This window comes from Salmo trutta, chromosome 21 (genome assembly GCF_901001165.1).
Source record: "Salmo trutta chromosome 21, fSalTru1.1, whole genome shotgun sequence".
Classification (NCBI taxonomy): Eukaryota; Metazoa; Chordata; class Actinopteri; order Salmoniformes; family Salmonidae; genus Salmo; species Salmo trutta.
In genome coordinates this window covers 15,100,123-15,124,537 of record NC_042977.1, presented here as the reverse complement: position 1 = coordinate 15,124,537, position 24,415 = coordinate 15,100,123, and the positions used below count along the sequence as shown (strand labels likewise).

At 41.9% G+C, this 24,415-nt stretch overlaps 1 protein-coding gene across 3 annotated transcripts in view; it reads right to left on the bottom strand.

Moving 5' to 3' along the window:
- Positions 1–19,505, bottom strand: part of LOC115156774 (roquin-1) — a 38,075-nt gene extending 18,570 nt beyond the window's left edge. Inside the window, exons 1-7 of one of the 3 annotated variants that reach the window (XM_029704449.1) lie at positions 19,125–19,505; positions 16,463–16,840; positions 12,199–12,319; positions 4,437–4,676; positions 3,907–4,082; positions 3,382–3,582; positions 1,436–1,568 (exon numbers count right to left, since the gene is read on the bottom strand). In XM_029704449.1, the coding sequence (XP_029560309.1) occupies positions 1,436–1,568; positions 3,382–3,582; positions 3,907–4,082; positions 4,437–4,676; positions 12,199–12,319; positions 16,463–16,693 (1,102 nt within the window). In that variant the 5' untranslated portion in view covers positions 16,694–16,840; positions 19,125–19,505. The remainder of the gene's footprint in view (positions 1–1,435; positions 1,569–3,381; positions 3,583–3,906; positions 4,083–4,436; positions 4,677–12,198; positions 12,320–16,462; positions 16,841–19,124) is intronic. The other 2 variants (XM_029704448.1, XM_029704450.1) reach the window with 2 other exon arrangements.
- Positions 19,506–24,415: the final 4,910 nt, after the last annotated feature.

Here is a 24,415-nt window from a genome sequence, read left to right as displayed (position 1 = left end):
TTCTATTTACAGTTGTAACCAGGTTATAATAGCAATAAGGCACCCCGGGGGGGATGTGGTATATGGCCAATATATCATGGCTAACGACTGTATCCAGGCACTCCGCTTTGCATTGTGCTTAAGAATAGCCCTTAGTCGTGGTATATTGGCCATATACCATCGCCCTTGTGCCTTATGACGTAATATAGGAATTTGAATGTGGCAAGAGAAAAAGATCATTCGCCTTTATAAAACTCACCATATAATTTTCCATCAATGGATGCTGATTAACTCGTTTGACTGCTATGATTAAGCAATGTCATAGCTTGCAATAATTATTATTTTGAGGATAACCGAATTTTGCTTCTAACGTGATAATCCTTAATTAGCTTGATAAAGTTATGGAAAAGGGTGTATGGCAAATGATCTCGATGCAAAACCCCCCCAAAATTGGGCTAGATTTCAGGCCTTCTGGGCAGGGTTTAAATGGTCATTGATTTTCTTTCCATATCAAATTTTTTTCTGACTGTCCACACTCAGAATTACATGTGACCCATATCAGTTTTGCACACTCACACTGATGTACCCTCTGAAGTAGTACACCGATGCAAAGGTCATTTCATGTCACTTTCTCTTAAACATTTGGGGTGGTTGTCATGGTAACAGCAGGTAATGTGCAAAACAAAACCCACTTCAGAGCAAAATTATCTTATCTGAGAGTGTAGACAGAGGTCGCAAAAGGTGGATCCGGTTTGTATCAGGATTGAGATCCACATATACAGGTGGTATAAAAATCGGAAGTCAAAAGATCAGATTCCATGTGGTTGTTAAACATAAGGAAAAATACCAGATATGTATCAGATATGCAAATAACTGGGAAAAGAATTTGGCTGTCTGTGTACTTCACTCCCTCTCTTTCAAACATAGGCTACTGCTTAAAGGGCTCTGTGCTTCAATGAAACGATACTTAACCATGATTGGAATGACAGATAGTCAAAATCCATAGGTGAGATGAGTCATAAGGGCCAATGAGTCATGCCCATTTGAATCAGTCTGATAACATCACAACTTCTCCCTGACCACAGCCACATGCAGCTCAAACAAACAAACCCAACCTGTTCTACACTGATTGATTGATTCTTTACCACTTAACTATTGGAAAGCACTGGGCTGTATTTCATTCCAGAAAGTTCAAGAAAACTCCCTCCCCTATAAAGGGGAATGCAATAATTTGGCTAAGTTCCTGGTAATGCTTTCAGCTATTTAGTCCCATCAGTCCCATAATGGGGACAACACAAAAACAGGAGTGAGTTAGAGAACAATTTTGAATGCAGAAAGGAAGCCCTGGTGTGTGTGGTTCGAATACAATCTTCAGTTGCATGCATCATTGTCAAGCATTGGCCCTGAGCGGGGTGTGTGATGTGCATGGGAGCCAGCGTGTGTGTGTCTCTCTCACCGGGGCTCGGGTCGATGTTGGCCAGGAGCTCCAGGTGTGGTCGGAGGCGGTTAAGGTTGGCAGGGTCGCCCGTCCTCTGCAGGGCGATGGTCAACTCCTGGACGCTCTGGGCAAACGAAGCCGGCGTCTGCAACTGGAGGGGACACGGGATATTAATGAAAATTCTCATCAGCATTTGAGTGCCTGCGCCTGGATTTTCTACCACTCCTTTCTGGATATGATCATTCCTGCTATCCTGTATCCTATCAGCATAATTTGCAATAACATGTTTTCTATTGTGAAGGATCGACTCAGACAGAGTGCTGCTCTTTTAGTGGAAGCTTATGGTTATTTTGTGGTTTCATGTGTGCACACAGACAGTTATATAGACAAATACACAAACTGATAAGTAGATGTTTACATGAGTGAATGTGGGATTTTTGTGAATATGCGTAACTGACACACACCTCGTTGATAATGGACTGACGACATACAGTAACAGTCAAATGTTTGGACACACCTACCCATGCAAGGGTTTTCTTTATTTTCTACATTGTCGAATAATAGCGAAGACATCAAAACTATGAAATAACACATACGGAATCATGTAGTAACCAAAAAAAGTGTTAAATCAAAATATATTTGAGAGATTCTTCAACTAGCCACCCTTTGCCTTAACAGCTTTGCACACTCTTGGCATTCTCTCAACCAGCTTCACCTGGAATGCTTTTCTAACAATCTTGAAGGAGTTCCCACATATGCTGAGCACTTGTTGGCTGCTTTTCCTTCACTCTGTGGTCCAACTCATCCCAAACCATCTCAATTGGGTTGAGGTTGGGGGATTGTGGAGGCCAGGTCATCTGATGCAGCACTCCATCACTCTCTTTGGTCAAATAGCCCTTACACAGCTTGGAGGTGTGTTTTGGGTTATTGTCCTGTTGAAAAACAAATGATAGTCCCACTAAGCACAAACCGTATGGGATGGCGTATCGCTGCAGAATGCTGTGGTAGCCAGCTGGTTAAGCAAAGCACCCCCACACCAACACACCTCCTCCATGCTTCACGGTGGGAACCAAAGGACAGATTTCCACCGGTCTAATGTCCATTGATCTTGTTTCTTGGTCCAAGCATGTCTTCTTATTGGTGTGGTTTCTTTGCAGCAATTTGACCATGAAGGTCTGACTTACGCAGTCTACTCTGAACAGTTGATGTTGAGATGCTTCTGTTACTTGAATTCTGAAGCATTTATTTGGGCTGCAATTTCTGAGGCTGGTAACTCTAATGAACTTATCCTCTACAGCAGAGGTAACTCTGGGTCTTCCTTTCCTGTGCTGGTCCTCATGAGAGCCAGTTTCATCAAAGCGCTTGATTGTTTTAGCGACTGCACTTGAAGAAAAGTTCTTGAAATTTTCCAGATTGACTAACCATGTCTTAAACTAATGATGGACTGTCGTTTCTATTTGATTATTTGAGCTGTTCTTGCCATAATATGGACTTGGTCTTTTACCAAATAGGGTTTTCTTCTGTATACCAACCCTACCTTGTCACAACACAACTGATTGGCTCAAACGCATTATGAAGGAAAGAAATTCTACAAATGTACTTTTAACAAGGCACACCTATTAATTGAAATGCATTCCAGGTGACTACCTCATGAAGCTGGTTGAGAGAATGCTAAGAGTGTGCAAAGCTGTCAGGGCAAAGGGTGGCTACTTTGAAGAATCTTAAATATACAATAGGTTTTGATTTTTTTAACACTTTTTTGGTTACTACATGATTCCATACGTGTTATTTCATAGTTTTGAAGACTACACTATTATTCTTCAATGAAAATTTAAAAAAATATAAAAGCCCTGGAATGAATAGGTGTGTCCAAACGTTTGACTGGTACTGTAGGTGACAGCTACTTCTAGGACTAGTAACAGACCTAAACAGACGCAGACACCTTGTCGAAGACACACAGGTACCTTGTCGATGATGGACTGCATGTGGGACTTGTGTGACTGGTCCCCATAGAGCAGGGAGGACCACTGGTCAGGGGCGATGCGGAGGCCGCCCTCCATGGCGATCTGGACAATCTGGGAGTCGTGTTCGCGCCGCAGCGCCTCGTACGTCCGGAACTCCTCCTTCAGCTGCATCAGCGATGAGTCCTCGTCCCGCTTGGTCACCTAGACAACCGGGAGAGAGGGCTTTAGGTTAGAGTTTCCTAAAAACATTGGGTCAGGATCTACTGATTGGTTATAGATGGTTTAGAGAATTTTAGGGAGGTCATAGCCCAAAACATGTTTGTGAACCACATGGCCTATGCTGGGTCATATTCACTGGAGCACAGTCTAGCAAACGTTCCAAAACACTATACAAAAGAAAACAAAACAGTGTTTGTTATTGGAGAACGTTAGATAGTACCTCTCCATTTCACTCCGGTTTGTACCAAATGAACAAGAACCAGCTCTTAGAACCGTGTTTGTGTATGTAGGTAGAGTCAGACCTACCTTAAAGCAGGAGGCCCTGTAAAGGAGTTGCACCACATGGCCTATGCTGGTTTTGGAGGCCTGGGGGAAGCGTGGCTCCAGCCGCTGGACCACGAACAGCACCAGGACCTTCCTGGACAGGGCCGAGCCGTCCTCCAGAGCCAGCAGCACCAGCTTCAGAGCCTCCTCCTGCATGGCTGGGAGGGAGAACGCATACAAGTGGGTTTAGACCACAAGCACACCCACAGCATTTGAGAAGATATTTGTGCAAGTTTGACAACATACAAACATTTACAGTAGTAAATGTCATTGAATAAGACCGTGTTTCTAACCTGTCCTTGGGGACCCCCAGATGTTTCACAAATTTGCTGTCGTCCTGAACTAGCAGTGATTCAACTAGTCAAGAGCTTGAGGATTAGCTCTGGACGATCTGGGAGTTTGCTACGGAATAGATCAACTGGAAAATGGAATGGCTGGGGGTCACTGAGGAGAAGTTGAGAAATTCTGGTATAGTCAAGGCGGGTATGTGTGTAAACTAGATCTCATCCTACCAGGACCCAAGAACTGGCAGCCCCTAGCCCGGACAGCAGCCCACAAATTGGACGACAATTGCTGGGGGTTTTGGTGCTGCAGGATGAGCTCTGTGACCGTGCGCTCCCCCAGAGACCTTGCTGCCCTCATGGCCCGCACCCGGCCCTCCTCCTCCACCAGCTGACAGTGGACCAGGGTCACCAGCTTCCTCTGCATGGGTCGACTCAGCATACTCAGGGTCGTGCTGCTCAGGCCCACACCTGGTGAGAGACAAAGGGAAGGAGGTTGGGAGTGGAGAGAGAGACACCATCGAATGTTTTTTAATAAAGAAATATACAGTTGAAGTCAGAAGTTTACATACACCTTAGCCAAATACATTTAAACTCAGTTTCACGATTCCTGACATTTAATCCTAGTAAAAATGACCTGTCTTAGGTCAGTTAGGATCACCACTTCATATTAAGAATGTGAAATATCAGAATAGTAGAGAATGATTAATATCAGCTTTTATTTATTTTATCACATTCCCAGTGGGTCAGAGGTTTACATACACTCAATTAGTATTTGGTAGCACTGCCATAAATGTTTAACTTGGGTCAAACGTTTTGGGTAGCCTTCCACAATAAGTACGGTGAATTTTGGCCCATTCCTCCTGACAGAGCTGGTGTAACCGAGTCAGGTTTGTAGGCCTCCTTGCTCGCACACACTTTTTCAGTTCTGCCAACAAATGTTCTATGTGATTGAGGTCAGGGCTTTGTGACGGCCACTCCAATACCTTGACTTTGTTGTCCTTAAGCCATTTTGCCACAACTTTGGAAGTATGCCTGGGGTCATTGTCCATTTGGAAGACCCATTTGCGACCAAGCTTTAACTTCCTGACTGATGTCTCGAGATATTGCTTCAATATATCCATATAATTTTCCTCCTCATGATGCCATCTATTTTGTGTAGTGCACCAGTCCCTCCTGAAGCAAAGTACCCCCACAACATGCTGCCACCCCCGTGCTTCACGGTTTGGATGGTGTTCTTCGGCTTGCAAGCATCCCCCTTTTTCCTCCAAACATTACGATGGTCATTATGGCCAAACAGTTCTATTTTTGTTTCATCAGACCAGAGGACATTTCTCCAAAAAGTACAATCTTTGTCCCTGTGTGCAGATGCAAACCGTTGTCTGGCTTTTTATGGCGGTTTTGGAGCAGTGGCTTCTTCCTTGCTGTGCGGCCTTTCAGGTTATGTCGATATAGGACTCGTTTTACTATGGATATAGATACTTTTGTACCCGTTTCCTCCAGCATCTTCACAAGGTCCTTTGCTGTTGTTCTGGAATTGATTTGCACTTTTCGCACCAAAGTACGTTCATCTCTAGGAGACAGAACGCATCTTCTTCCTGAGCGGTATGACGGCTGCGTGGTCTTATGGTATTTATACTTGCGTACTATTGTTTGTACAGACGAACATGGTACCTTCAGGTGTTTGGAAATTGTTCTCAATGATGAACCAGACTTGTGGAGGTCTACAATAATTTTTCTGAGGTCTTGGCTGATTTCTTTTGATTTTCCCATGTCAAGCAAAGAGGCACTGAGTTTGAAGGTCGGCCTTGAAATACATCCACAGGTACATCTCCAATTGACTCCAACTATGTCAATTAGCCCATCAGAAGCTTCTAAAGCAATGACATCATTTTCTGGAATTTTCCAAGCTGTTTAAAGGCACAGTCAACTTAGTGTACGTAAACTTCCGACTTCAACTGTATTGCCGATAGATTGCAGCTTGCATCAATTTTATTGTCTGCATCACTTCCAATCCCCCATTTTTTTGTAAATATATAACAAATAAAAGTACATACTCAAATATATTTTCCTATATTATTTTCCCTAACCCTACCACCCCTCCCCTAAATGGAATAAACTAATGGACAACAACACTTAGCCTTCTACTTCCAGCTTATACAGTACATACTATATACAGTGCATTCGGAAAGTATTCGGACCCCTTGACCTTTTCCATATTGTTAGATTACATCCTTATTCTAAAAATGATTAAATTGTTTTTCCCCCTCATCTACACACAATACCCCATAATGACAAAGCAATAAACAAGTTTTCAGAAATATCACATTTACATAAGTATTCAGACCGTTTACTTTGTACTTTGTTGAAGCACCTTTGGCAGCAATTACAGCCCCGAGTCTTCTTGGGTATGACGCTACAATCTTGGCACACCTGTATTTGGGGAATTTCTCCCATTCTTCTCTGCAGATCCTCTCAAGCTCTGTCAGGTTGGATGGGGAGCATCACTGAACAGATAATTTCAGGTCTCTCCAGAGATGTTCGATCGGGTTCAAGTCCGGGCTCTGGCTGGGCCACTCAAGGACATAGAGACTTGTCCCGAAGCCACTCCTGCATTGTCTTAGCTGTGTGCTTAGGGTTGTTGTCCTGTTGGAAGATGAACCGTCGACCCCAGTCTGAGGTCCTGTGCGCTCCGGAGCAGGTTTTCATCAAGGATCTCTGTATTTTGCTCTGTTCATCTTTCCCTCGATCCTGACTAGTCTCCCAGTTCCTGCCACTGAAAAGCATCCCCACAGCATGATGCTACCACCACGCTTCACCGTAGGGATGGTGCCAGGTTTCCTCCAGACGTGACGCTTGGCATTCAGGCCAAAGAGTTCAATCTTGGTTTCATCAGACCAGATAATCTTGTTTCTCATGGTCGGAGTCCTTTAGGTGCCTTTTGGCAAACTCCAAGCAGGCTTTCATGTGCCTTTTACTGAGGAGTGGCTTCCGTCTGGCCACTCCAGCATAAAGCCATGATTGGTGGAGTGCTGCAGTGATAGTTGTCCTTCTGGAAGGATCTCTCATCTCCAGAGGAACTAGAGCTCTGTCAGAGTGAACATCGGGTTCTTGGTCACCTCCTTGACCAAGGCCCTTCTCCCCCGATTGCTCAGTTTGGCCAGGCGGCCAGCTGTAGGAAGAGCCTTGGTGTTTCCAAACATCTTCCATTTAAGAATGATGGAGGCCACTGTGATCTTGGGGACCTTCAATGCTGCAGAAATGTTTGGCACCCTCCCCAAGATCTGTGACTCGACAGTCCTGTCTCGGAGCTCTACAGAAAATTCCTTTGACCTCATGGCTTGGTTTTATCTCTGACATTCACTGTCAACTGTGGGACCTTATATAGACAGGTGTGTGCCTTTCCACATCATGTCCAATCAATTGAATTTACCACAGTAACCACATGTCCAATCAAGTTGTAGAAACATCTCAAGGATGATCAATGGAAACCGGATGCACCGGAGCTCAATTTCAAGTCTCATAGTAGGGAGTCTGAATACTTACGTGAATAATTTATATATATATATATATATATATAGGAGCACACTCTTAAAGGGAGTGCTCCTAACCTCAGCTTGTTACCTGTAAAAAAGACACCTGTCCACAGAAGCAATCAATCAGATTCTAAACTCTCCACCATGGCCAAGACCAAAGAGCTCTCCAAGGATGTCAGGGACAAGATTGTAGACCTACACAAGGCTGGAATGGGCTACAAGACCATCGCCAAGCAGCTTGGTGAAAAGGTGACAACATTTGGTGCGATTATTCGCAAATGGAAGAAACACAAAAGAACTGTCAATATCCCTCGGCCTGGGGCTCCATGCAAGATCTCACCTCGTGGAGTTGCAATGATCATGGGAACGGTGAGGAATCAGCCCAGAACTACACGGGAGGATCTTGTCAATGATCTCAAGGCAGCTGGGACCATAGTCACCAAGAAAACAATTGGTAACACACTACGCTGTGAAGGACTGAAATCCTGCAGCGCCCGCAAGGTCCCCCTGCTCAAGAAAGCACATATACATGCCCGTCTGAAGTTTGCCAATGAACATCTGAATGACTCAGAGGACAACTGGTGAAAGTGTTGTGGTTAGATGAGACCAAAATGGAGCTCTTTGGCATCAACTCAACTCGCCGTGTTTGGAGGAGGAGGAATGCTGCCTATGACCTCAAGAACACCATCTCCATCGTCAAACATGGAGGTGGAAACATTATGCTTTGGGGGTGTTTTTCTGCTAAGGAGACAGGACAACTTCGCCGCATCAAAGGGACGATGGACGGGGCCATGTACCGTCAAATCTTGAGTGAGAACCTCCTTCCCTCAGCCAGGGCATTGAAAATGGGTCGTGGATGGGTATTCCAGCATGACAATGACCCCAAACACACAGCCAAGGCAAAGGAGTAGCTCAAGAAGAAGCACATTAAGGTCCTGGAGTGGCCTAGCCAGTCTCCAGACCTTAATCCCATAGAAAATCTGTGGAGGGAGCTGAAGGTTCGAGTTGCCAAACGTCAGCCTCGAAACCTTAATGACTTGGAGAAGATCTGCAAAGAGGAGTGGGACAAATTCCCTCCTGAGATGTGTGCAAACCTGGTGGCCAACTACAAGAAACGTCTGACCTCCGTCTGACCTTTTGAATCCGGCATCGTTTTGCAGTTCATAAACCATGTGCCATGGAATTTGTACATCAAAAATCTCTTCCCAACTATTTTGCAATCTATACGGCACAGCTGTGAATTTTTTGGTCGTTAAATGGAACTGGTATACTTTTTTATTAATCATAATTTTTGTCTTTAATGCAAGGCCGACTGACAACTTACTTACTTTCCCCCCCTTCCACTTGCCTCCATTTTTGCAGTAATGCTGTAATTAGTTGGTTGTAATTTTGGGTAGAGCAGACATTTCCATGACTTAACTACACCAGTCCTATTTATTATATATTTTTTTATGTATAATCTTTGTAAATGATATAAAAAAAAACTCCAAAAATTGTTTTTTTTAATCAATTTGTATATTTGAGTTTAACCATAATATTTGTTCTGTCTTTTCTGGTGGATTAAACTGAAATTGCAATTAACTTTCTAGGCTTGTTTTACAAATAATGACATTTGAGATTATTTCATATTCAAATAACCAAGAGAGAGAGGTTCTAATCTGAATAAAGTGAAAAAGGCCATTCTTGAACATGGGGTGAGACATTCTTACTAATCTGCTTGAGAACCAGCATGAATTTAAGTATAACTTGTGTATGACTGAAGTCTTTAGATGTCTAATGCTTTAATATTTAAATAATTTCTGCCCTCCAAATTCCTAATCATTATATGAATAGGCCCAAATAAAATGAAATATTTTTAGCTGATTTTATTTATTTTTTAACAAGTCGATAGGTCTAGAAAAGGCCATAAGCACGGTAAATTGGCAGGTAGCCTCGTGGTTAGAGCATTGGACTAGTAACCCAAAGGTTGCAAGATTGAATCCCCGAGCTGACAAGGTAAAAATCTGTTGTTCTGCCCCTGAACAAGGCAGTTAACGCACTGTTCCTAGGCCGTCATTGAAAATAAGAATTTGTTCTTAACTGACTTGCCTAGTTAAATGAAGGTAAAATAAATAAAAAATTTAAAAAATTGGGATATGACTAAAGAGTTAATCAGGGTGATTTTTCCACATTAGACAGGTACTTTCCTTTCCATGGTAGCAAGTTCTATTTTTCATAACTTTGTATTAAAATGTATTGTAGTGAGATCTTTTTTATTTCGGGATAGAAATACAGAGTATGTCCATATCATTGTCAGACCATTTTATTGGTAAATTACACGGTAATGTAAAAGCTGTATTTTTTTGTGATCAAATACGTAACAGTGCAATTGGTTGTAATCCAGAGAGATTAGAAAAGTATCTAGATCCTCATGAGGCTGTGGATGGATCCAAATTGTGGATTTAAAAGAAAACATGAATCAGTGTACAATGGCACCTTTGTTTTTAAGACCTGGATTTCTAGGCCCTTGATATTGTTGGATGTGATTTTAATAGCTAACATTTCAATGGCCATAATAAATAGATATGCTGATAGTGGACAACCTTGTTTTACTCCTCTGGACAGTTTAACACTAAGAAGTAGCCATTATTTACTACTTTACATAAGGGGTTACTATACATAACTTTAACCAATTGTATATGAGATTCTCCAAAATGTAAATATTCCAGGCATTTTTATATAAATTACTGTCGTACTTTATCAAAAGCCTTTTCAAAGTCAGCTATAAATACCAGGCCTGGTTTCCTAGATTTTTCATAGTGCTCTATTGTTTCCAGTACTTGTCTTATATCATCTCCAATATATTGTCCATGTAAAAACACTGCCTGCTTACCGACAATACCTTTTTAATTCTATGCATATTGCTAGAATTTTTGAATCACAACACATTTCTTAAATGGACTATATCTTTATATTTACCACTTGGGTCCTGTTTCAGTAATAATGAAATCATTGTGTATCTGATAATCTACCATTTTTATAGGAGTGGTTAAAATATGCTAATAACGGTCCTCTGAGTAGAACAAAAAAAGTAAGGTATACCTCCACTGGTATGCCATCCAGCCCTGGAGTTTTCCCAGCCTTAAAGGCTTTAATTGCATCAAGAAGTTCCTCCTCTGTAATTTGCCCTTCACATGAGTCTCTGTATAGCTGTTAATTTTACATTATTAACATTTAAAAAATCCATACAATTTAACTTGGGTTAGTGGAAATGGAGACAAATTAAAAAATATGCTTTAAGTACTTTGCTTCCTCTTTCAATATATTGTTTGGTGAATCATGGGTGACATTTGTAACAAGTTTCAGTACATTTTTGGCAGCATTTCTATTTTGAAGATGAAAAAAGAATTGTGTATTTTTCTTAATATTTCATCCAGTTCACTTCATTTTTAAAAATGTATTACACTTGATCTTACACTTGAGTTTTTCCTATAGTACAGTTTTTATTGCTATCCATCTGTACTGTTAGTCCTTCCATTTCCTTTGTTAATATGGACTCTTTTGACCTAAATTGCTTTGTTTTAAAGATGAGTATTGAATTGCATGGCCTCTAAAAGACACATTTAAAAGTGCCCCATACAATAAGGAGACCTGCTAGAAATTCTTCTGTCCTGGTTAAAAACAAGTTGTCATCCAATAGGCTATGACTAAATGTCCAATATCATCACCCATGTGGAAATTCTCTAAGAATAATATACATGCCAATTATTTGATGGTCCGAACGCATTCTGTCCGCTATCAACACTTTTTTTTTTTTTTACTTTTGGTTATAGCGAGAATGACATACGGAAGTAGTCAAGACGACTAGCTTGATTGAGCATCCACCATGTATATCTCACTAGGTCAGGATAGTTAAGTTTGTAAACTTACCATTAAAAAGTACCATAATGATTGAGTGTCCATATAGCTGTACCATGATATTTGCATTGCTACTAAGTAAATCTCCAATTGTTCTCCACTGTTCCACCTGCTAAGCGCCCCCCCCCCCCCCCATCCATCCCAAATTGGATTGTCATCCCAGTGACCGGCAGACCACCCAGATCCCCCCAGAGACCGGAACCAATCCTTCAAAAAGAGCACACAGTGCCACCCACAGGACAGAAGCAGATAAACCGGCAAAAGCATTTCCATCAACCTCACCTCGATTGTATTATATACAGCTATAAAAAAGAGATTTAATCTTGCGTATCTTAATTGCCACAATTAACAAATAAAATGCGGAATAATGTGGGCAGTTCTAATGCTTAGGATGTTTACCTATGCACCAGGATTGCCATTACAAAAATGACATTTTTGGCAATCAATTAATATTTTAGCAAACAATTATTGTGATTCATGAATTGTTAATTATTTACAATATTGTCATCATTGTCCTGAGTCGGAATTGGTTGAACACTGTGTATGCGCGTGCGTGTTACCTCTGGTGTTGCTGAGGGGTTTGAGGTAGAGGGCCAGTTCCTCCACACACTGACTGGCCTCCTCATAGTGCTGCGCGTCTTCTGGGCTGGTGATAAGGGCCACCGGCTGGACCTTGGGAACCTGGAATTGACGGGACACAAGTGGCACAATGGAATATTAATATATGAAAATAAACAATTAAACACGTGTCACATTTAATAGGATGCTGGGAAGTGATTAAATGGGTTAATTTACACAGTCAAATAATCAAACAAAGACCTTTGTTGGTTTATAATATAATTAGATGACTTAAGCAATACAGTTATGTGTTGGAGCATTGAGTGTGCAGGTTCTACTTTCCCTATACGCAGTGACATATACTGAACAAAAATATAAAAACGCAACATGCAACAATTTCAAAGCTTTTACTGAGCTACAGTACATAAGGAAATCAGTCAATTTAAATAAATTCATTAGGCCCTAATCTATGAATTCCACATGACTGGGCAGGGGTGCAGCCATGTATTCAGCCTGGGATGGCATTGCCCCACCCACTTGGCAGCCAGGCCCACCACAGTGATCGTGAGGTGATATAGAGCAGCAGCTGTTGCATCCTGAGGTATCTCTGCATGAAAATACATGATCTGAGTGACTGATAGTTGGTATTCGGCAGTCATAAAAAGTACTTTGAAGAACTACAAAAGAGTGACAGCAGCTCTATAGAGATTAGATTTCCTAGAAATAATAAAGTAATCAAATAAAACAAATGTAATATACACAACTGCACTGACCACACACCCGCCACCTAAACCCCTTTTTGATCCTGGAAAAACCCTGTAGTTCTTATAACTGTGTGTCAATGGGCATAGACACGCACTGAGCAGAGAGAATTGACCAAACTTCACAGTTATAGCATCTTTGACACCCTTGGCTGGCTATGTGTTGACACTTCCAGTCAAATTGTATCACAGATTGTCACTCTTAGTAGAGGAAACAGTGTGATGACAGCGCGTCTTGGCAGTAATGGTAATGTTACCTGACAGGCCATCTGTCAACTTAATGAATAAATGGATCAATATCTGCCACACCCCTCTGCATCAGAACAATGTCCTTTCACATCGACAACATTAGCGATCCCACAACACTACCATGCCATCACCACGCCTCAAAAAACAATCCAATAAAAAAAAATCGAGAGACGCCCTGATGAGTAACATCCCAAACAGAAACTGCCTTTTGTGATTTAATATATAGTCAGGTTTCCATTGACCCAGGTTTATTCGATAAAAGCAATTTGTAATAGAAACGGCAGATATAGAATTCATTTTCTAAAGGAGAGACATTATCAAATGTATTTATAAAGCCATTTTTAACATCAGCAAATGTCACAAAGTGCTATACAGAAACCCAGCCTAAAACCCCAAACAGCAAGCAACGTAGATGTAGAAGCATGGTGGCTAGGAAGAACTCCCTAGAAAGGAAGGAACTTAGGAAGAAACCTAGAGAGTTCCAGGCTCGGAGGGGTGGCCAGTCCTCTTCTGGCTTTGCTGGGTGGAGATTATAAGAGTACATGGCCATTTAAGGCCAGATTGTTCAAGATATTCAAACGTTCATAGATGACCGGCAGGTTCAAATAATAATCAGTGGTTATAGACTAGAGGGTGCAACAGGTCAGTACCTCAGGAGTAAATGTCAGTTGGCTTTTTATAGCCGAGCATTCAGAAGTCGATACAGCAGGTGCGGTAGAGAGAGTCGAAAACAGCAGGACCGGGACAAGTTAGCACGTCCGGTGATCAGGTCAGGGTTCCCTGGCCACAGGCAGAACTGTTGAAACTGGAGCAGCAGCACAACCAGGTGGATTCAGTCAAGGGTGGATTTTTCTTTTGTTAAACTTTATTTGCGACAAATAGTTTTTCTTATAAATGTTGATTGTCAAAAAGGTTTGGAAGCTCCACTCCACATTTCATTTGAAATACCCACTGCTTGCAAAATCGATTTTAACTATATAAAAATATATATTTGCAAGACAAGGATTGTCCTGACTTTCAAGAATGCCTGAATTGCTTCAGCTTGCTTTCTGGTTGGCTGGCAAGTTTCACCATCAAATTATTTCAGATCTACAGGAGTGCAAGTTTCACCATGGCACGGACCGTGGTGATACTATTAGAATACGGCAAATAAGTAAATGATTGCATTCTATCCATGCTGGGTTTCGCAGACTACCTGAGGTGAGATGGCATACAGGCTGTTACCAATTTATTCATGCACAATGTGCCTAAATGGGTAATGGAAACCCTTCAACCACAATTTTTATGTAGTTTTATTTTTTTTTAACATGTGTGATGTCATTACATCCAGGTGTTTTTAAAGCGACAAGATAGTTAAATGGTAACGCACCCTTGTGGGCAATTATCACATCTATTTTCTTTGTGAACTTCCTAAATGTTGACAACAACAACAACAAAAAAATCACTGGACAAGTTAATAGAAAACATAGGTAGTGAACTGAATAGGCTATTACTCTCAGACCATCTCTGACACACCTTTAAGTAGGGATGGGCATTTGACATTTTTTGACTGTTCTGAGTACTCACACAATTGTCTGTCTCTTCCCCCCCCCCCGAGTACTTGAATGAAAAAAAGTATCTATTTTAGAACACAAGGTCCGCACTGGGAAAAAAATGGCGTGCATTTATCTATATACCAACAGGGCGCAACATGCCTAATTTATCAGAACCATTACAGATAAATCCTAATTGTTAAATTGACCCATATATATATATATAAATAAATAACAAAACGGTGCCATTTAAGATTCATTTACTGAAACCGTATCAACTGGTTATATTATAGCGTGGAACACAATCTTCAAAAAAGGCACTAACCTCAGCAGTGGCTCTTGCTTTTCGCCTTATGTTAGGAATCAAAAGGACTATGTAATGGTAGCTTAAGTAATTAAATATGAGCTGAAATCACATTTCCCCATACATTTTCAGTTAATAAAAACAAGTGCCATTTGAGAATCATTAATTGAAACTGTAATGAGCTGTGTTACCTGCTTGGCTCTGGCAGGGTCAAGGCAGTCCTTTGCGGTGGCAAAAGATGTGATGCGAGAATTCTGCTACTTGTCCCCCTCTGAGAACGTTTCTTTGTGCTTGATAAGCATATGATTTCTTATGGAACTAGATGTGCTGTGATAGGAGAGCTTGATATTGCATAGTTTGCATTGCACATGGGTTTCATCAGTTTGATCAAAATACCTTGCTTCCAAACCTCACTGCGTTTGGCCACCATGCTGATGGTGCCCACTTCGCGCTATGCGCCTGAAACAGACACCCTACATTCAATCAGAAGCACTTGACATAAAATAGTTATTTCGATTTTTGAATCTTAAGTTGTACGGTGATAGTTAATCCCTCTCTGACAATATAACAGGTTTTAAATGTCAATGTCACGTGCACAAGTAAGGTGACATTTCTTGCAGGCTCTAAATCCAACAACGCAGTAATTAATACCAATGCAGAACTAAAAATACGATAAAGTAGAACAAAACCACACAAAAATAAGAACGAGAAAGTAAGAAGCTATATACAGGGTCAGTTCCAGTACCATATTTACAATGTGCAGTGATACTGGAGTGAGAGAGGTAGATATGTATAGGGAAAAGGTGACTAGGCATCAGGGTGTATAATAAACAGTGTAGCAGGAGCGTAAATGAAGATTGTTTGTGAGTGTGTGTGCGCAGTCAGTATAAATGTGTGGATATTATGTGTGTGTTGGTGTGTCAGTGTGTGGGAATGTGTATTGGGTAGAGCAGGAGTTCCGAAATAAATCTGACAAATAGTATTGCAGTATTTAAAGAAAAACGTGATCTCTGGGTTAAAGATAGAGTTGAGACGTACGTTCGAGTACTCATGCCCATCCCTACCTTTAAGGCGATCAGGTACGTACACCACAACTACTGACCAGAAAGATCTCTGAACAACACAGATCACAAATAACTCCCCATTAGCTAGGTCTTCCTCTTATCATTAACTAGTCTGTTTCTTCACCCTAAACATCCACAATCAGCTCCTAACTATCACATCTGATGGATTAATCTCCAATACTATTCTGTTGGTAGAATTCCCATGATCCTGTATCCCTAACCCTAGAGACCGTGGCACCTCATCTGAAATACAAAAGGGGGAACACTGTGGTGGGAGAGCGCAAAGAACAGATTCTAACTGAATTGAGCCACCCCCCTCCAACCCTGACGCCCCTCTCCCAGGTCTTACGACTCACCTGTCCCCCCACCAGCTGCAGCAGGGCCGTGTTGACGGGCAGCTGCTCGATGTCAGTGGCGATGGCCGTCTGGTCAAAGGGGCAGGCCTTGCGGTGCAGCTTGTTCAGGCACATCTTGCAGACTGTGTGGCCACAGCCCAGCGAAATGGGCCGCCGCACCGTCTCCTCGAACGTCTGAGTGCAAATGGGACACAGCAGGAACTCTGTCCATTGTGGGGCTTGCACGGGCATGGCTGGGCAGCGTGTGTAGGGGTTGGGTGGGTGTGTGTGCAAGTGGTAAAAAAATATTGGAAGATTCCACTGGAATCAAGATTTTTCTTCCGAACTCAATTGTTCTTCAAATGTCACACATCGTGGATGCGCATTACGTCACAAATCCTGAAAGAGAAGGAAAACAATTATAGTGGGTTAAAAGCAATTAATTATATATACACTAGAAGACAAATAGGGGGCGCTGTGTTGAAGTCACCATGTCTCCATCTTGGCACTCCGCCATTGTAGCTATAGAAATCAATTTATTAATGTCTACATTCGTTTTTGGAAACATTTATTATATTAGACACCTTAATGAATAATTTGAAATATATGTGAGCTAAACATAAAACTACAAAATGAAAACATTTATAAAATCATTCGATAAAGTATAATTTTTTGAGACTGCTAATGTTACTGTCCCCACTACAACAACAAAAATACATGTAATTTTCTCCTTGAAACATGTAATTGAAATACTGTAGAATTCCATTCATTCCTATAAAGGACCGCTCCTACTGGGAAGAGCCAATATGGCCGAACGGTGGCTTCACAGCCTATCCATTGCCAATACATAGCATCTGCAATCCAGGGTTTACAGAGAGAAATAGTAATGGCGTCTTTTTGTAGGCACTAACAGCCATGGTTCGTTGGACAAAGCCTATGAGGAAAATTAATCCCATTTTTGGATAAACGCTGAAAATAAAGTCTGTGGTAAACACAAGCTTAGGAAAACTAAACATTTGATTATGAGAATCTTTATCAGCTAACGTTCCTTGTGAATTTTTAAGAATTCATGTTGTAAGAAAAAGCACATAAAGGCTTCATAATTCATAAAGGTTATGTTAACTGACTGCTATAATCTCATAGCACAACACGTATAAAATCTCCTAAACCTGTGTTAACCTCTAACCTTATTTTCGGCATTTAGTCCAAAACCTTATTATTTCACCCATATCGGTGTTTTTAACTAACCAAAGGTAACTCATTTCCGGGTTTTAGGACTACAAACTGGCGAACTCTATATACATCATTGGTTAAAAGCCTGTGGGTTATATTGTGTTGACAGTGACTCTTGCACAATGTAACATTAGCCGAGCCAATTACCTTGATACAACAGATGACTCAAACCGTCATTGTTAAACATTTATGGCTGGCAATAAAATAACGTTGGACAAATCCATTGGCCAGTGTCCTGTTAGCTGACAGAGAAACGTTAACGTCTAGCTAACTATATTTTCATTAAAATAATACCAGGCACAATATGAACAGCTTCAATGAACACGCCTAGAGAATATATTCTGGTTAGCTGCACAAGGCAAATCAGTTCAATACCGCTGCCTTACAAATTCAAAATGGCTAGGTAAAAAGACAATCCACCACCGGCAAGCTGAATAGTTAGTAACGTTAGCATGATTGCCATCCAGCAGTGTCGTCTTTACTTAACCAGACAACTACCTGATTAAACCTGTTCTAGGTGGTTCAATAATTTTCAAAGCGCCAGAAAATTCAGCCTTCAGATACATAATGAATGGTTGGCCACCCAGACGGGCAAATAACAGATCAAAACAACGACTGACGTTGTTAGCCTATGGCCTGGCTAGCTAGTGGACAAAGACGAAGAGGCGACGAAGCTAACTCCTTATGCTGCTTGAACTAACGTAGCTAGTTAGCCAACTTATGCTGCGCAGAATTAGCTAACTAACAATTTCAGCCTGCAAGATTAGGTACAGCTTCCATATATTCATGCGTTTTATTTCAAATACCAATTGGTTAAACACGCAACACAACACGTCTAGCTAGCTTTATGGCAAGTCGCTAAATAGTTGAGTTAAATTCGAGCGACAATTAGCTAAAGTTAGCTAACTGGCTACTATATGGTAAACAACCTTAGATATCTAGCTAACGTTAGATGCTTTCATGACTGAAATGAAAACAAAAACGCATGAAACGAATGTAGTTAAAGAAACTAGGTAAGTTAGCTAGCTGTTAACAAACTAGCCACATTAACATTACAAGTAAAACAAATAGCTAACTACAAGGGAAATCGTGCTAGCTAGATAACGTAAAGCCATTTCATGTGGCAATAGCTAAAATTGTGTTAGCTAAGCTAGCTAACGTTAGCTAGATTTAACACTGTTTTACTATATTAGACGTCTAGTTAACTGAATATCAAAGATTCAGGTAGCTATCGTTGTGTGGCAATCCAATTACTAAACCAGGTTGCAGAATGTTGTTGGCAAGTAAATTGCATTTAGCCAGTTAACATACTGCTACGTAGTTAGCGAGCTGAGTGGAATACTAGCTCTCAGTCATGCCAGCTGGCTAGCTCAGAAACAAGGCGTCGTTAACTAACATGTATTGTTTACTGTTCATAACATTTTAGCGTTTACATGCACAAATTACTCACTCATTCCAAAACACTTGGAAGACTTTTATCTGTCTTTAGAAAAATCTTGTGTTATTTTATCCGCCATGTCGACTATGCAGCTTGGCTGCTGCCGAAGTTTGAGGGTGTCAACTGAGTGTCTGGCTTGTTAGCTAACATTGGAGTTGGACGAAGAGGGACTGCACCCCCGGTTGGTGGGAGAATGCCAGTGCACAGCAAACATGTCGGGCAGCATCGCCATCTGTCAGGTCTAGTGGATATGGCCAGAAAGGAAGCGGTAGCGGCCCGTGTCGGTGGAAAATATGTGTCCCTCCAAGTAGGTGGCGTTTTTCGCCTACCAAGCAATGCTTTTTTTGTATGGAGATCAATGAGAGTGTCGAATTTGGTCAAAAAAAGAATGGGTTATTTGCTATTTGGTTTATTTGATTGAATAGACGTTTCTTAATGCTGGTTGTTACGAGTGTACTGATATAAGTAAGACACGTGACATCCCGGCAACTCTGAGAAAAACATATTTATATCAGTTGTCACGGCATGGCTATTTATATTCATGACTGAGACCAGTAGCATAGCACCGCTCTCAATTGAATACAGGCAGTTGACGTCAACAATCCTAATCATATATTCAAAGATATTAACCCTCCCGTTGTGTTCGTTTCGTGTTAATTCATTCTGTGTTCCCGGTCCAGAATGACCGCCCCATTATAGCTGATTATAAATCCATAATAATACATATATTATCACCTAATGTCGTGTTAGATCTTTTTATCAACTTAAGTTATTGTGAACATTACAAGTTTTGAACTTATATTTGCTATTTATGGCCTGTAGGCCTCATTGACCTGAGCTCATACAACTCGTTTTTGAGTAAAATGTATGGATTATTTTGACTATAACAAATACTCAGATGAAATATATTGTGATATTTATCACAGACTACTTTGTGTCAAAGTTTAACAAGGACTCTCCTCCTCACCAGTGTCATGATCAAAGATATGCTCAAGAGCCTCACATACAGTATATCGTTTGATCATTGTGCTGCCACAGAATGAATAGTGAGCAAGGCCTCAAAAAGCTATATACCAGAGCTACTAGAAAAGTTCCATGTATTATTGAAACAATGTTGCGATTGTTTGTGAGAATGCCAACAGGTGTGGTTCCCGTGGGGGAAGATTCTATTGGGGAAAGGTTCCCGTGGAGGTTGCCATGGATGCTAAGAAGCGGAGTGAGGTGTGTGTGTGTGTGTGTGTGTGTGCGCTCAAACACATATGTATGTGGGGGTCTGGGAGAGGAACTGTGTCCATCTGATGAATGGGCATGTGCCTGAACTCAATTTTATACACAAATTTTAGTCTCACTCATTCATTTCTAATGACCGGTCATTTTTTTATACCAGGAACACCACAGGTGTACAAATGTATAAAACACCCAACATTTAATAAAAATCATCAAAATGTATATTGTGTGTTCAGATGCCCTGTGTGGACAAAGTCATGGAATCTTATGACAATCAGATTAAATGAACTACATTTTTCAGAGAGAAAACTACAAGTTTTCTTCAAGGGTGGTGGATTACATCTGTCCAGGTAGGTAATTGACCTTGTTCAAATATTTTATAGTCATTTTGAAATTATTTTGTGATAGTGTATTTTTATCCTCTGGTACACTTAACTCAATGTCAGGGGAATTCTTTCAATTGCAAATAGGTAATTCATTCATGTGTGATAGCCTACAGTTGGATGCTTAGTAACAAATAATTGTTGTCCTTATACTATTTACTTTTATTAATACAACTGAACAAATCCTGTGCCTAATCATTCTGCAACTGATAATAAAGAAAAATTGAACAAAATTACAAGTTGTGCACTTTTTATATATATTTTAATGTCTTCATCCATTGTCTTTTATGGCAACACCACGTTTTTATATGGTCAGTACAATGCCAGCTTTCACACATATGTTTCTTATGTACTGGTGGCTTATTTCCATTCTAAATGATTATCCATTATCCTATGTAGTAATCATTTGATAAAGCGTAGACATTGAATTAAATCCACTACTTTAGATATCCTAGTTCTAGTGAGTCTATTTTACCAGCTGCCTGCAACAATTAGTGATCCCTTTCTCCTCATTAGGTTCCAATCAAACTTGTCTTCTTTGCCTTGTCAGCCAATGGAGGAGGAAAAGGTGCAAATCACACAAATATCGCCTTCTGCCAGCGCTTCGCATTGGACAAAAGCCTTTGATGACCGGGGCTTCCTTCTGAGCCTCGTCCTCGAGCCAGGCACACTCTGCCTCCTCTCCCTTACATTCCCTCTGCTCCAGGCTCTGCCGTCCATGCCCTGCAGTTCAAGGTGAAGGCACTCTCCCAGAAATCCAGCGGGAGAGAGAGAAAGAGGGAGTGGGAGGACAAGAGGGCCTTAGAGCTCCAGGCAGGGGGGCCTGTCTCGTCCCAGGCCCGGCCCAGGAAGAAGGCCCGCAGCAGGGTGGAATTGCCACAGCCCGTGCCCTCCCGGTGCTTTGACCAAAGGAGGAGGTCCAGCAGTAGTGAAGACGATGTGGTGCAGGAGGTGGTGGCCAGGGTACAGCTCCACACCTACCTGACTGAACCACAGAGGGAGCAGGAGAGCTGGGGTACCATGGGGAAGGCAGCAGAGAAGGGGGAGAGGGGAGGCCCGGCTGGAAGTGTGCCAGGGCAGCCTCGTGGGTTCGGGGAGGGGGCCAGCTTGGAGAGCTTGGACAACATCCAGTCGGACAGCACCGGCAGAAAGAAGGAGGACCCCCCTCCTTCTCCAAAACCTGCTCCTTCATCCCCCTCTACCTCTTCTTCCTTCTCGTCTCCCTCCTCTCACAGACACAAGGCACCCCCTAAAGGCCTCTGGAGGGTGGCACGCCCAGAGACTCTGAACGGAGTAGCCACTCAGTCTACCTATAGTTTTGCCCCCTATATATTCTTTATTTGGTTCAAAAATAAAATATTGTCCTCACTAGCATCATGCACACCTGAACGTTGCATTGCCATGAGGGATATGGTTGAAGCGTAAATCATTTTGAACAAATCAATGAAAGCAGGCTGGCCACAGCTGGAAAACCATGTCAAAATGAATTTTTGTCAGAGCTACAGATTGAAACATAGGCTACGTAAAGATGCTAAGAAAGCATATGACATCCGATCACACCTCTCCCATGAGAGTGGAAGTAGTGGATAAATACGAAGCATTACAAAGCTAAGCTACAGACACAATATCTTCCTCCATTTTCCTTACATACAGGAGTGGATGAGTATGCAGATGACAGGGATAAGGGCGTGTCATGCTCTCTTGGCCACTAAAGCAGATAGAGCAGAGGATTAAGTGGAATACAGTGGATAAAGTACAATACAGGGGCTAAGCTAAGCTATTGGGCATATGACGCTCCTCTCCTAATGCTCGCCACCATGCTCCAGTCCTATCTGATTTTATATAAGAAGGCTTAATGTTGAAGATTCGGGCGTTCATAGCTCCACTCTCTATAAGTCTATCCGTAGGGCACATGATGTTCTCTGGATATGTACCGGTGCAGAATCAGCTCGGTACAACTGAAGGCCCCAGATGTGTGGTGCAGGCAAATGAGTCGAGAAAAAAATACATTTCAATCGTGTAGGTTCGGATCCCACCGCTGCCACCAATTGTGCAAGGCGAGAATTCAGTTAAGGGTAGGGCAACTTCATTCTTCAATGGTGTTGTAGCAATATCATAGCGGTAGATAGACGGCGCACTTGGACCAAAAGCCTGCTTTAGCATGGGCAGCGCCATTGAGGACATTCACAATTTCGAACTAGGTGGAACTTGCTATGGGTTAATAAGGAAGAATCACAGAATTCCAACCAGGTCAGCAGCTTTAAAACTGTTCAGACTATACATGCTCCAGCACATTAGGTGTTGGTATGCACCTCTTTAGTTTATTTACAAACCGCTAATACACTAATAGAAGAAGAATAAATTGACTACTTTAAAATGGAGCTAGCCCCCAATGGTGTTGCCCATGCTGTAACAGAAGACACCTTTACGAAGATAAAAGGTGCGCTATCTTTCCATATCTACGATCAATCAATAAACAAACATGTTACCACTTCAATTGCTAGCTCAAAGACAAGTCTGATCCTAAATCATCCCAAGAAACTATTCAAGTATCCCACAGGGTGATTACGCCCTCTCCTGGCAAGGATTGGTAAGACATTTATATCACGTACACATATATATACTATTTCTAAATCTCCCTCTCCCATTTACCCTCTGTCTCTGTGTGATTGACAGGTCACACTTCAACCCTGACAAAATTCCCCTGAGCCCCAGACACGAGTGGGCCATGCTACTGCTGGAGAAGGCTCGGTTAGAAGCCCGCTTCAATCACGCCAAAGGGGAACGCCCCCCCAACCCGCCGTGCCCATTCTGCCCAGAGATATAACCCGTAAGTCAGCTGTGCCCTGCTGTCAATCAACTGTATTTGTTCCTTTGTCGATCTCTATCAACACCCCCTTCTGTTCATCTGACTACCTGTCTGACTACCTGTACCCTTTGAGAAGTGTAATTTGTTCCAAAAAAGAGCACGTTTAACATAATAAAAAACATGTTTTCCCATCTCAAGAGCTTAAATTTAAAAAAAGACTATAGTAAGTACCTATTAAGTACCAAATAAAGTAACAGGGTTGACCAAAACAGGGTTGACTGAAACAGGGTTGACCGAAACAGGGTTGACAATTTAATCATAAATCAGCCATAAATCCTCTCGTGACAGCAGGAATGGAAGCTTTTTGTGTGCAACAGAGAGTGGCAATTGAAGGCAAGCTTCACCAAAAAACCCCGGTAATTTCTAGCCTGTCTATCTACTGTAAGTGTGCTTCCCTGTTCTATTGAGCAGGAGGCAGCAGTCTGGGAGTGGTTCACCACCGGTCCAAAAGGCTGTGGCTATATAACCCAAAGAAGAGCTAACAGACCCTCCTTCACCGGGTCCACTCCTCATCCCACAAAGCAGAGACCCCTCCCCTGGGGGGGCGTAATCGTCAGTATGGGAACTCGCCCACGCAGGAGCAGTTTGAGGACAAATCAGAAAACGAAGCGGCGTCTTGCTACCTGGATCGGAGGAGGGAGCGTGGGCGGGCCACGGGCCAGAAATCCAGGGGCATTCTGGAAAAGAAGACAGAGCGTAGAATCAGCATTAAAGACCCTACTCCAACACAGGAGGACGACGGTTTCACGAATGCTGCTTCTACCCAGGTGACGGAGTTAGGGATGGTGGTGAGGAAATGTGAAGCTTGTGGATCTAATCTTAGG